The sequence below is a fragment of the Muntiacus reevesi genome, chromosome 7 (genome assembly GCF_963930625.1).
Source record: "Muntiacus reevesi chromosome 7, mMunRee1.1, whole genome shotgun sequence".
NCBI classification, from domain to species: Eukaryota; Metazoa; Chordata; class Mammalia; order Artiodactyla; family Cervidae; genus Muntiacus; species Muntiacus reevesi.
The window spans coordinates 17,508,035-17,521,299 of NC_089255.1; the positions used below are offsets into that span (position 1 = coordinate 17,508,035).

Here is a 13,265-nt window from a genome sequence, read left to right on the forward strand (position 1 = left end):
CATTATATGAAATAATTCAGAAAAGACTTGGTAGGAAAGAATATACTATGTTCAAAAATGGAAAAGATCAGCATGATTGGTGCACAGTGGGCAACAAAGACCATGGACTGGAGCAGGACTACTGCCGCAAGCAGGGGCAAAAAGCATGCAGGGACTTTGTTAATAATTTTATTCTCCATCTTAATAACTGCTGGATGTCATTAAAGGGTCTTAAGCACCCACCCCATGTAGGAAGCAGGTTGGTATTGCAGAAAGTTTCTGTCTGGTGATTGGACATAGAGAAAAGATTATAGGCAATTAACCTGAGGAAATTAACCTTGAATTAGCTTCCTTGTGCATAAATTGTTAATCTAGACTATATGATCACTTAGGTTTTCTCAGCTCTAAAATTCAAGAATCCCTCTGTATATTCAAAACCAGAATGTCAGTTACAGGTCCGCTGACTTCTTGGTGAACCCTTCCTATCTCTAAAACTGAACACCTTTTAGATCCAATGAAGAGTCATAAGTTAATCTATGTTACAGTGATAGGGCTGAAGTTTGACTAACTCAAAGAAGGCTGAGAAGTTGGGAAGTTGGGAAGAAGGCAGTAGCGACCAGATGCAAAATAAGTGTAATCAATCTGATGAGTACCGAGAAAGTAGGCAGAAGAGAGCAGGATAGGAGAATTCAGCTCACTGGAACGATTTAATTTAAAGGCAACTAGTCAAGAGGAAGTTTAGGAGGGGGAAGGGATGTTCATCAGCAAAGCCCTATCTTCATCAGCATCTTGCATTCCCATTCCCCCACCATTTTGACGGTATAATTGATAATTCTTGCAGCTTATCATACAATGATACGCTATGCATAAAGTTTAAAGTACCTCATTTATTGAGATTTACTCAAATTAAATCCTTTGTATTTAAAAACTCAGGAGCGGAGAATGAAGGCTTCTCTATAATGTGAAGGAAAAGAGTGTGCGGGGAACACTCTTGGGGGGACAGGAGGTAGAAGAAACTATAATTCCAGAGTGTTAATGCTAAATAGGCTCTTGGAGATCACTGATTAACAAAAATCTTCGTGCTGAGGTGACTTTCCCAAGATGACACTAAGTGAAGGAGCCTAGCCACAGACCGGGGTCCTTGCGTGACCCTCGGGGGACTCTTCCGGTGGCCCTTTATCTGTGAAGCCGAAAGCCCTCTTGGCGGGCCAGAGGCGAGTACAGGAGGCTGGCCCTGGGGTAGCCTGGGGCTGCCTGACTGCCTGGGGCTTTCCTCCCTTCCCTGGCCGCCCGCTCCGTCTCCTCGTCTTTCCCCTTAGGTTTCAGCAAGGAGGCCACCGGGTGCAAGACGGACACGGCGCCCGCCACGGGTCTCAGGCGCTCGGAGAAGCGCAGATTCTTCTGGATAACCGAAGAGACATCAAAACAGACGGGAGCGAAGTGTTCGGAGCAGATGACGGAGCTGTCACAGCAACGGTATCAGTTGGCCGGCGGCCCCGCACGAAGCTGTCCACGGCAGCCGCACGGCCCCGCCCTTTGGGAAAGCGAAACAGCAACTTCCCGGACTTAGTGGTGTTGCCGCAGGGATAGGCACGGCAGCGGCCTCGGGGCTGGGGGCTGGGGGCTGGGGGCTGGGAACCGGCATCCTCAGCACGGCCTCGCACTCCCAGCGCCCTCACCTGCCGACTCCGTCTCTGCTGCATCTTCTTCGGCCGCGAGAAAGTGCCAAACTGCGGCCCCTACCTTGGAGAGTACCCGGCTGTTGGAGGTCCTCCTCCTTCCAGCAGTCTTCCCCTGAGAGCAGGCAAAGGGATACAAATTTCGCGCGGGCCCAGCAGAGGTGGGCAGTAAAGAGGGACGGACCGGAAGTGGTGGTTGTCATAGCTACCGAGGTGGCCAGCCTCTTCCTCGTTTTATTCTCCTCTCCACCTTAACGCTCTGTTTTTTCTGAAACCAGGAAACTAGAACGAGGAAATGCTGACATTTTGGGCCCCTCAAATATAACCAGAGGCTCTAACGAGTGCACTGACCAGTGGATTTGGGGGCGGACCAGACCGGAAATGAAGGTTTCCATGGTAACTCCTTAGCGGGTTGCCTAGGAGATGACCCCTTTCGGTCTCTGAATCTGTGCTGTAGCGTCATTTCTAAGGCAGATCTAACTGATCTTCCTGGACTGTCTCCTGCCATGATTCCCGGAAAATACCGCTCTGTTTCTGGCCGGGCTGCAAGCAACGTAGGTTGGGTTTCCTACTTTCTCTTTATTTCCATTCGTACCGTCATTTCTGACTGGCGTCTTTGTCCTAGGTGATGAGCTGTATTGAGACCAGGACCGCTCAGTCTACTCAAGCTATTGTCTGACCGAGGCTTGAGGTTCCTGGACTGGACCAAGGCACTTGGAGGGTATTTAACATTGTGTGATGGGTATTCAAAGTCTTGTCCAGGATCTGCGCTTCCCAGAAGGTGGAGCTGGTCTGCTGTGAAAGGCTAAGCTTCATTTAAATTCCTTTAACTGGTCAATTCCTTTTTTTTTTTCTTAATTAATAAAATATTAACAGGCACCTCCACCTCCTTTACCTGTCTCACTGAGATATTTACTTAGACCTCAAATGGCAGGTGACGAAGGCCTGAGGTGCTAAGTAGAGGGTTAAATTGCAGACATTTTGGAAGATAAATCACAGTGAAACCTTTTAATTATTAGTTGTAATTTTATTGTTTTCAGCAAATATCCAGAACATGATAATTTACCAGAAACAAACAAAAAGTGAGCATTCTGTTACATTCAAATTTTTTTGGTTATATCTTTATGTACTGTTTTGGGGAGGAGTGTGTGTGTGTATAAGTTAAGAGCATATTTTATGGTTTAATTTTTACATTGTAGGTGAACTGTGGGCTTCATCTGGTTATTCAAACATCATCGCTTCCTGAAAAAAACAAAGTAAGATTCAAGCAGATTTGTATTTAGATTGAATATAAATTGTTTTATATTCTGCACAAATAGCATTATTTAAAAAGCAGAGTCTAAACTGGAAAATTTAAGTATGTTTACTTTGGTCTCTACTTTGAAGCTAATTTTTATTTTTTGCCTACACAAATCCAACTAATAGTTACCAAAGAGAGGGAAGGGGGAGGGACAAATTAGGGGTATAGGATTAAGTGATAAAAAATATTGTGTATAAAATAGATAAGCAAGAAGGATATACTGTATATCTCAGAGAATTATAACCATTATTTTGTAATAACTTTTAATGGAATATAATTTATAAAAGTACTGAATCACAACATCATGTATCTGAAGCTAATATAGTATTATAAATCAACTGTACATCAATTTAAAAAAATCAAAGCAAAACCAAAAAAACCTCACCTCCTTTACAAACTGAATCTTATTTCATCAATTGAAAGAGGTAAGATGGGTTTTTTTTTCCTTTTTGACATTTAAGCATTTCTTAAATCACGATCCTTCTTAAAACTGATGGCAGATCATATTAATATTTTAATCAGGAAAGTTTTTCTTTCTTAGTAGTGGATAAAATGATGGCATGTTTTACTACTGATGGACTCTTACATTAGATAAAATGTGATAATTTGGGAGCCCATATCTAACATTCCAGAAAAAATTGATTAGCAGTGGAAATTTATTAGGCCTAATGAGATTAGAAATTAAGATTTGAACATTCTTTTCTACAAACAATTTGCCCATATTCTCCCTGGCATTTCCTTAGTTTCTGGCTTTTGATTTGATCTTTGAGATACACATGTTTTTTTCCCCTCATGTCACCTGAGCACTCAGATATATTCACCCATCTCCCACACAACTATGTCTCAAGACACAACACAAATTTTTCTTCTTTGACCAAGTTGGACACCTTCAACTGGCACAATTCAAGTTTTTTCTAAAAAGTTTTAAAATAGATGTTACTGGAGGAATTCTTAAATGAAGGACAAAGAAGATGTGGTACATATACAGAATGGAATATTACTCGGTCATAAAAAAGAATGAAATAATGGCATTTGCAGCAACATGGATGGACTTAGACATTGTCATACTGAGTGAAGTAAGTCAGACAGAGCAAGACAGATATCATATGATATCACTTAAATCTAGAATCTAAAAATGTACAAATGAATTTATAAAACATTCTCTGAATGTTGTGTCAAATGTTTTTTAGGTTGAATTCAAGCTAAATAGAGAAACGCCATCATTCCCTGGTCGACTCTTACAACATGACCTTGAAAGAAACTACTCAAGTAGACAAGGTATTGTCAGAGAATAGAGATCAGATATGATTTTTCATCTTTAAGTAATATTGTTTAATAATATTGGATTTCTGGATCAAAATAGACTTCAATTAAAGATGACAGTATTCATTGGTTACCAAATTCACTGGGCATTTATTTAAATCAGAATTGATTTTATGTAGACAACATAGTAGGTTTTTCTAATATAGGAAAAACTGTCATGTTTTAGTTTGGAGTGGGCTATACACAAGAGAATTAGAAAGAAGCTTCCAAATAATGTCTTAGAATTAGGAAAAATAGCTAATTAATGAGGGTAAGACTATGGGAACACAGATATTTAGTAAGTAAGGACACAGTGGAAAGAATGGAAAGTCAGGAGTAGAAAAGAAGCTATCTCTTTCCTTTACTAACACACATAATTATAGAATTATATCAAAGGGCTTTGACATTTGTGTGCATCATGCAAGATCTTATTAGGAATGCAGATTCTTAGCGCTTCCCTCATCCCCTTCCCCATTCTGACTTTGTAGGTCTTGGGTGGGATTTGGAAAAGTGTGGTTTAATAACTTCTCAAGAGATTCTGATGGATGTGGTTTGTGGACTACCCTTTGAAAAACAGCCTCATATGATCTGGTTATATTTCTGAAATGTATTGTTCAATTCAAGGAGAAATCTTCTTTAGAACTTATGAGTTGTTACTTAGTTGTCAACAATTGTTAGCTGTCTGTAATGTACTAGTCTTAAGCACTGCAAAATACATACGGTACTGTCCTCATCTAGGAGTTATTGCATGAGAAGGATAATTAGTATAGGCCTCTCTAGATTGTTCATCTTATATGAACATGTGGCAATTTTCAATATTTGCTTTCTTTTTTTGTTTTGTAATTTCTGGACTTTCCTCTTGGGCCCAGCTAATCTGACATCACTTTTCTGTTTCCTATATCTTGAATTCTTCTCTTGGTCAATTGCTGGACATGACATCAACCTAACCACTGTTCCATAGTGCAGAGAACATCTGTCTTCCCTTCTTTGGTTCAGTTCAGTACATATCCATTGAGTATGTTCTGTGTGCCAGACACTGTATTAGGCACAGAGCTATAGATGTGAACCTGAAAATTTTCAAATAGAATTTTCTTGTGTTTACATTGTGAATTTCCTTTACATTTTTGATAATAACTCTTAAATTTGTTTTCTGAATCATGAACCAAACTTAAATACTTTCCCCAAGGTATTCTTGAGTTAGAGGATGAAGTTGGTAGACAGATTTGTGTATATCTGGCTGAATAAATTTATTTAAGTGTTTAAGTATTTCTAGATATTTGCTAATGAGGAAATAGTATAGAGGCACTGAATTTTGTGAATCTGAAAAATGAATAAAATCCTATACATAAATAATGACCCATAAAATACAAATTAATTCCTTAGGGAAAAATAAACCTATTTTTTTCATTAAAAGATTTTATTCAAAATCATTCTCTCTAAAATTGGTACCTGATTGTTTCCAAATGTACCTCCTTCCTAGTTCCAGGCAGTTTTATGCAAAGAAGTCCTCACCGTGTGTAGCTGTATTCTTGACTTCTATACTCACTGTTCTTCCTCCAAAGGCACAGAACTTTGGAAAAATTTTAAGTAGCAATTTATCAGGAAAAACAAGGGAATCTCTATCTAATAAACTGCATTCTGATACTGAATTATTATAATTAATTTTACTTCATTTCATTTTTTTAATGTTTTTCAAAATTAATTGAACATACGCCATAAATTAACCAGTGTACTCTCACCCAAAGTAAAGATACTCTTTGTTTTAGTTAGGCTACTTGGTCTTAAACTTGGTATATGATTTCTTTTAGGCTTTTTATGTTAATGTTAAGAGTTAAGCCCTGTATCCTTGAAGTTTTGTAACAGCCAGGGACTGCTATACAGTAAATTCTCAGTTCTAGGCCTGAATTAATTAAATTCTTTGAATAAGAATGCCAAAATATGTATATAGAGAGGAAGAGGTACTGCTTGACTCCTAATATCATGATGAATCATGAAAAATACAAAATCAGGATTTTGATTACCAACACAGTCTTAAAGATAAGGCTGAGTGGACAAGCATATGAACATTTACTGTATTATCCATCTATCCAGCCAACCATCTGTCCATCCCCCTGCCCATCTCTCTGTCTATCCATCCACTTACCCATCCATCTCATCTACCCCTCCATCCATCATATATTTAGGGTGTGGTGTAGTAAAAACTCTTACCAAATATATACCATTATGCCTTTAAACACTTTGGGATTCTAATTATGAAAGAATTCATTCAGAATTTTTATACTAAAATGCAAGAATTTCTGATGTTCTTTTTTAACAGAAATAACATTCACAAAACAGATTTCTGATTAGCTCTCAATAAATTGGAAAATCAGTTAATTTAATGCCTACTGAATTTAGATTCTGCAAAGAATATAAAGAATATAAATTGAGCTCCATTTCTCCAGGAGCTTATAAATTTAATTAGGAAGACAAAAGCTACTATTTGGTACATTAAATAGTGATATATGAAATTACCAATAACAGAAAATGTTTCAATTAAAATTTTGCTTTAAAGCAGGATGAAACAGTTTACATATATGTATGTATGGGTGTTTGATACATACCTTTACTGTATGTATATGTGTGTGGGTATTTATTGTGGATGTTTCGATTACAGATCACTCTGGTCCCCAGTTGTTTAGAGGGCCTTGTTTGTGGATTTTAAGGCCTTTCTATCTCATCATTCTCGTATTCTGCTATTTATTGTAAGATGTATGTCATACTGATCATGATAGTAAGCTCATCATGCAGATCATGGTTTTGACTTCTGTGTATAATAAGAAGTGGAAAGAGTGAGGATGAAATTCCTTTATTAACTGACTGTAAGTGAAATTTACTCCTTGATTATTGCCTCTACATCCCAAGTCTTATTAAATTTAAATTTGCTTTCTAAATTGGGCACTGGCTTGAAGCCTTAACAAAGTAATTTAAAAACCTAACTCTGACACTAACAAGGGATATCAAGGTTGTTTATTGTTTGGAGTTTTTCCTTTATTATTTTTAGCTGACCAGTTAATCCTTAATCAGTTAATCCTTACTCTAGTTTTTGTTTTTTTAACTATTTAGTTTTTGATTTCCAAATCAGTTTACTGACTTATGGTTGCTTGGGTATTTTGCTAGCAACTGGTCATGTCACAAGACCAATTCATTTATGGACATGATCTTTGTTCTAATGCTTGTATTCTAGAACATCATTATCAATTATCTTGATATTTCATGATATTCAGAAAAGTGGGGTGTGAACACTAGTATTTTGTTCAAGAAGCCAGGCATATGCACTTTGATATATATCTTGCATACCTGGAGATGTTAGCAAATATCATTGCTTTATAGCTCTTTAATATAATATGTATGGAACTTGATTTTAAGATGGCCTCCCAAAGAATGATAGCTTCCTATATTTAGGTTCGTCTTTTGGTCTTATCAGTCAGTTTAAGCAGTAGAATTCTGTGGCACTTTAGGTTCTATTTTATTGCTTTTTGTTTCCATCAACATCAGTTGCTGCTTTCAGGAAATTTTCTCTTGGTAGAAGAAAATAGTCAGTTTCTTCTGGTGTTCAAATTGGTATCTTTGACCCATTGCTCAAGTCTTACTTCATTTCTGGAGCTTCTCAGCATCTTTTATTAACTATTCTACATTCTTCTAGGTCTTTAGACTAGATCTTAATATCCACCTCCACTGAAACCCATCTGTGATCTTCTTTAAGTGAAACATAACCAGACACGTTTACGTGTGAATATATAAATAGGTATTGTTTTTTTATTCTGCATTTTGTGCCTGTGTTCTCTACAGTTTATTACTTTCATATGCCCACTAGATTGAAAGCTACTTAATGGCAGGGACAACATCAAACCACCAACTTATAAGCCTCATAGGGGTGTCAAATACCTGTTAGACCCTAACTAAAAACCTAACTGCAAATGTGCAAGATTTATTGACATCCACTTTGGTCTCTGGAATGTTCTCTACCAATAGTAGCTGAACATACAAAGAAAAAAGGATGATTCGAGGTTTACATTTGCTATCCAAAACTACTTTCTCCATATTTCTCTAAAGTCATGTACTGTGTAGCTTTGTGATAAATTTTTTGATATTTTGAAGGAGATGGAAGAGTAATAAGCCCTTCGCTTCATAATAAATCATCCTGCATCTCATCCACAGCAAATGTGACAGAACTATGTGGGCTGGAAATGAAAACTGCCACGAGCTCCTTATCAGCATTTGGAGATTCTTCCATTCAGACACCTTCAAAGTCCAGAATCCGGCAGGGCTGTCATAGTGCTGGCCCAAATGTATCTGGTAATGAGGGACTATCATCTCAGTTATAAGAGAGTTAAAATATAGTATTAGGAGTCAGGATTATAAGGGATAAATATAGCACTAGAGTAGTCCTGTACTATCAACCAATCTCCAAGGCAAGGGAAAAATTATTTGGTATGTACAGAACACATAGTTTAGACCTGAGGAGGAAAGCAAGTTGAACTTTAGTTTCAAATACAGAGAGTTATGGAAGCTGTATTTTCTAGAAAGGATATTGATAGGTGCCAAAGTTCTCCAAATATGAGGTGATTTTAGTTTCAAGATCTGAAAGATTTTTCTTATTCAAATAATTTGTATATTATTTTTAATAGGTGATCATATTAATTTGGTGAGCTCATCAATGCCTTCATTTCCCATTCTCCAACGTTCTTCTGAAGAGAAAATTCTTTACTCAGACAGGTTGACTCTAGAAAGGTGAGGACAACTTATTTAATTTTTTGACTAGATAATATGTAGACATGGTACAAGATTTGAAAGGTACAAAAGTCTCTCTTCCCCTTGTTTTTCAGCCATTTAGTTCTCCTACCTGGGTATAATCACTGTTGCCAATTTTAAATTTATCCTTCCAGGAGTATGCAGAGAAATTTTATATTTATGTAATGTAAAGGAGCTTGACTATACTCTAAAAGAGTACTATAGAGGTTCTAAAGTATGACATTGATAAAAAATGGGTTTTAGGATGGGAAAAAAAACTTCAAAATATACTCCTCCAATGGGTTTCTGAGCACTATTCAGTTGAGTTCCCTTTTACCTTATTGACCTCACCTGCTCCTAGTCTGGCCTTCACTCACCCTGCTACTGCATACCTGCTCCTTGAATACACCAAGAGTGCTTAAACCTCAGGGGTTTTGCATTTGCTGTTCCCTCTGCCTGGAATGCTATTTCACCATGTATTAGGCTTTCTTACCTCCATCAGATCTTTCCTCCAATGTCACCACCTAGGGATAGCCTTCCCTGCCCCAGCTCTCCAAAGCAGCAACTCCTTCAACTCTGACAGTTCCAGTACCTTTCTCTGCTTTTTCTTCTCAGCACTTATCACCCTCTCATATATTAAATATTTAACTTAGCACATTTATTGTCATTTATTGTTTGTCTCCTCCGAGTAGAATGTAAACTCCACAGACATGGGGAGTTTTGTTCAGTTCTGTATCCCCAGCATCTAAAACAAAACCCTGGACAAAATAAACCCTTAACAAATTTTGAATGAATAAGTGTGTTTAGGACTCAATCCCTATCTTTAAATCTAGCAAAGTATCTGCAGTAGAATAGTGGATGAAGGATTTCAACCTTATCTTTGCATTATAACCAGCAGAGAAACCTTCTCAGCATATCTAACAGCAAGGGGTTAAGCAAACTTTCTAGCTTAGCAATGCCTGAGCAGTCTTTATATCAGTGGGTTAATGGCAAGCACATTTCTCTGGTTATGTGACATGGTTCCTTGAATCATCTCAACCTCTCCCACAGAAGGCAATTACACTGCGTGTTTTCTGATGGTTAACTTTATATGAAATAATTAATACTGGAGTTTTTTTTAATACTATGAGAGCTAGATTTAATTTTAATAACTACCCTTGCCAAAGTATATCAGTTTTTATATGAGTGATTTACAATTAGATCTAGAATGCTTGGTTCATGAAGGCAAGAAGTGGTTCTGTTTTTCTTCTTCTCACAGCGTGGGCATACAAAGATACCACTATTAATATTTTTGAGGCAAGGCAGGCTGCTGAATCAGAACCTTACTAACTTTAAACATGTTTTCTAGGCAGAAGCTGACCGTGTGTCCTATTATTGACGGGGAAGAGCACCTTCGTCTCCTGAACTTTCAGCACAATTCTATAACTCAGATCCAGAATATCTCCAATCTCCAGAGGCTAATATTCTTGGATCTATATGATAATCAGATTGAAGAAATTAGTGGACTTTCTACTCTGAGATCTCTCCGTGTCCTTCTGTTGGGGAAAAACAGGTAATCGTTATAGATCAGTCATTGTTTGTTATACTTAGGACTAACGTTGAGTCCTCCTGTGGCCTCTAGATGTCAGCTCAACATTGAATGATACTTAAAAACCTAACAGAATCATGTTTTTGAAAGACTGTTTGATTGGATTAAGATTTGTTTATAATTTGTTTTATGAGTTTCATATTGACAGTTATTCAAACCAAACAACATTTATTGAAAGTGAAAGTCACTCAGCCATGTCTGACTCTTTGCCACCCCATGGACTATAGCGTCCATGGAATTCTCCAGGCCAGAATACTGAAGTGGGTAGCCTTTCCCTTCTCCAGGGCATCTTCTCAACCCAGGGATCGAACCCAGGTCTCCCGCATTGCAGGTGGACTCTTTACCATCTGAGCCACGAGGGAAGCCCAAGTTGTGTCCGAATCTTTGTGACCCCATGGACTGTACCCACCAGGTTTCTCTGGTCAAGGGATTCTCCAGGAAAGTATACTGGAGTGCGTTGTCATGCCCTCCTCTAGGGTATCTTCCCAACCCAGGGATCAAACCCATGTCTCTTATGTCTCATGCGTTGGCAGGAGGCTTCTTTACCACTAGCGCCACCTGGGAAGCCCATAGCATTTATTAAGTATTATTTCCATTGCTTTAGAGATCCATATCATATGTGGGAGTAAATAACAGACTTTGGGCTTTATGTTTTATTAGGCTATATTTTAAATATGTGTATTCACATTAAGCTTATGTGTTTCACTTGTGATTCTTCTCAGTGCTTAACTAAGGGTGGGCATTTGATACTTTGTGACTGTCAAATTATAGTCGGCTATCTGATTCCAGTTTTTCATCCACAGATTCAACTGAGTATCGAAAAACACTTGAAAAAAATATTCCAGAAAGTTCCAAAAAGTAAATCTTGAATTAATGTGTTCCCGGAGACTATTTATATAGCATTCACATTGTAGTACATATTATGAGTAGTCTAGAGGTGATTTAAAGTCTACATATACTCTGCCATTTTACATAAGGGATTTAAACACTTGCAGATTTTGATATTGATCCCACCAAAAAAAGATACCCCATGTCCAAGGGCAGAGGAGAAGCCCCAGCAAGACAGTTCAGTTCAGTTCAGTTAAGTCGCTCAGTTGTGTCTGACTCTTTGCGACCCCCATGGACTGCAGCATGCCAGGCATCCCTGTTACCAACTCCCGGGGTTTACAGAAACTCATGTCCATCGAGTCAGTGATGGCATCCAACCATCTCATCCTTTGTCATACCCTTCTTCTCCTGCCTTCAGTCTTTCCCAGCATCAGGATCTTTTCAAATGAGTCAGTTCTTTGCATCAGGTGGCCAAAGTACTGGAGTTTCAGCTTCATCATCAGTCCTTCCAATGAATATACAGGACTGATTTCCTTTAGGATGGACTGGTTGGATCTCCTTGCAGTCCAAGGGACTCTCAAGAGTCTTCTCCAACACCACAATTCGAAAGCATCAATTCTTCAGTGCTCAGCTTTCTTTATAGTCCAAATCTCACATCCATACATGACTACTGGAAAAACCATAGCTTTGACTAGATGGACCTTTGTTGGCAAAGTAATGTCTCTGCTTTTTAATATGCTGTCTAGGTTGGTCATAACTTTTCTTCCAAGGAGCGAGTGTCTTTTAATTTCATGGGTGCAGTCACCATCTGCAGTGATTTTGGAGCCCAAGAAAATAAAGTTTGACACTGTTTCCACTGTTTCCCCATCTGTTTGCCATGAAGTGGTGGGACCAGATATCTTAGTTTTCTGAATGTGAGTTTTAAGCCAACTTTTTTGCTCTCTTCTTTCACCTTCATCAAGAGGCTCTTTAGTTCTTTGCTTTCTGCCATAACAGTGGTGTCTGCCATAAGCAAGATGGTAGGAGGGGTGAAATTGCATTTAGAATCAAACCCCTTACCCTCCAGAGATGCTCAGAGGGCAAAAAACAAACCTTGGGTGCACCAGGACCCAGAGACCCCCCAGAGACTGAGCCAGAGCTGTCTGAGGGTCTCCTGCAGGGTGTGGGTCAGCAGTGGCCTGCTGCGGGGGCAGGGCTCTGGGTGCAGCAGACCTGGGTGTGGCATAAGCCCTCGTGGAGGAGGTTGTCATAACCCACCACAGAGCCGCCAGAACTTACACAGGACTGGGAAACAGACTCTTGGAGGGCACAAACAGAACCTTGTGTGCACCAGGACCCAGGAGAAAGGGGCAGTGACTCCACAAGAAACTGCCCCAGACTTGCCTGTGAGTGTCCAGGAGTCTCTGGCAGAGGCGTGGGTCAGCGGTGGCCTGCTGCCAGGTCGGGGGCACTGAGTGTGGCAGTGCGTGCACAGGACCTTTGGAAGGAGGTCGCCATTATCTTCATGACCTCCACCATAGTTTGGGTCAGGTCAAACAACAGGGAGGGAACACAGCCCCGACCATCAACAGAAAATTGGATTTATGAGCATGGCCCTGCCCATCAGAACAAGACCCAGTTCCCCCTCAGTCAGTCTCTCCCATCAGGAAGCTTCCATAAGCCTCTAATCCTTATCCGTCAGAGGGCATACAGAATGAAAACCAGAATCACAGAAAACTAACCAAACTGATCACATGGACCACAGCCTTGTCTAATTCAGTGAAACTATGAGCCATGCCGTGTAGGGCCACCCAGATGGACAGGTCATGGTGGAGAG

The 13,265-nt window shown here is 39.2% G+C and overlaps 2 protein-coding genes across 6 annotated transcripts in view; one reads left to right on the plus strand and one right to left on the minus strand.

The window, feature by feature from the left end:
• Positions 1–1,015: 1,015 nt before the first annotated feature.
• Positions 1,016–1,682, minus strand: THAP10 (THAP domain containing 10). The gene is given in 3 exon segments (XM_065941978.1): positions 1,016–1,277; positions 1,279–1,460; positions 1,463–1,682. Coding segments are annotated over 3 exon segments (579 nt in total). The 3' UTR covers positions 1,016–1,100.
• A 296-nt stretch (positions 1,683–1,978) lies between these two features.
• LRRC49 (leucine rich repeat containing 49) overlaps positions 1,979–13,265 on the plus strand; it is a 162,126-nt gene continuing 150,839 nt past the window's right edge. The window contains exons 1-7 of one of the 5 annotated variants that reach the window (XM_065940606.1): positions 2,157–2,212; positions 2,284–2,379; positions 2,858–2,914; positions 4,149–4,236; positions 8,401–8,598; positions 8,931–9,033; positions 10,382–10,585. In XM_065940606.1, the coding sequence (XP_065796678.1) occupies positions 8,490–8,598; positions 8,931–9,033; positions 10,382–10,585 (416 nt within the window). In that variant the 5' untranslated portion in view covers positions 2,157–2,212; positions 2,284–2,379; positions 2,858–2,914; positions 4,149–4,236; positions 8,401–8,489. Of the gene's footprint in view, positions 2,217–2,283; positions 2,380–2,857; positions 2,915–4,148; positions 4,237–8,400; positions 8,599–8,930; positions 9,034–10,381; positions 10,586–13,265 lie in introns of all 5 variants that reach the window. The other 4 variants (XM_065940603.1, XM_065940604.1, XM_065940607.1 and 1 more) reach the window with 4 other exon arrangements.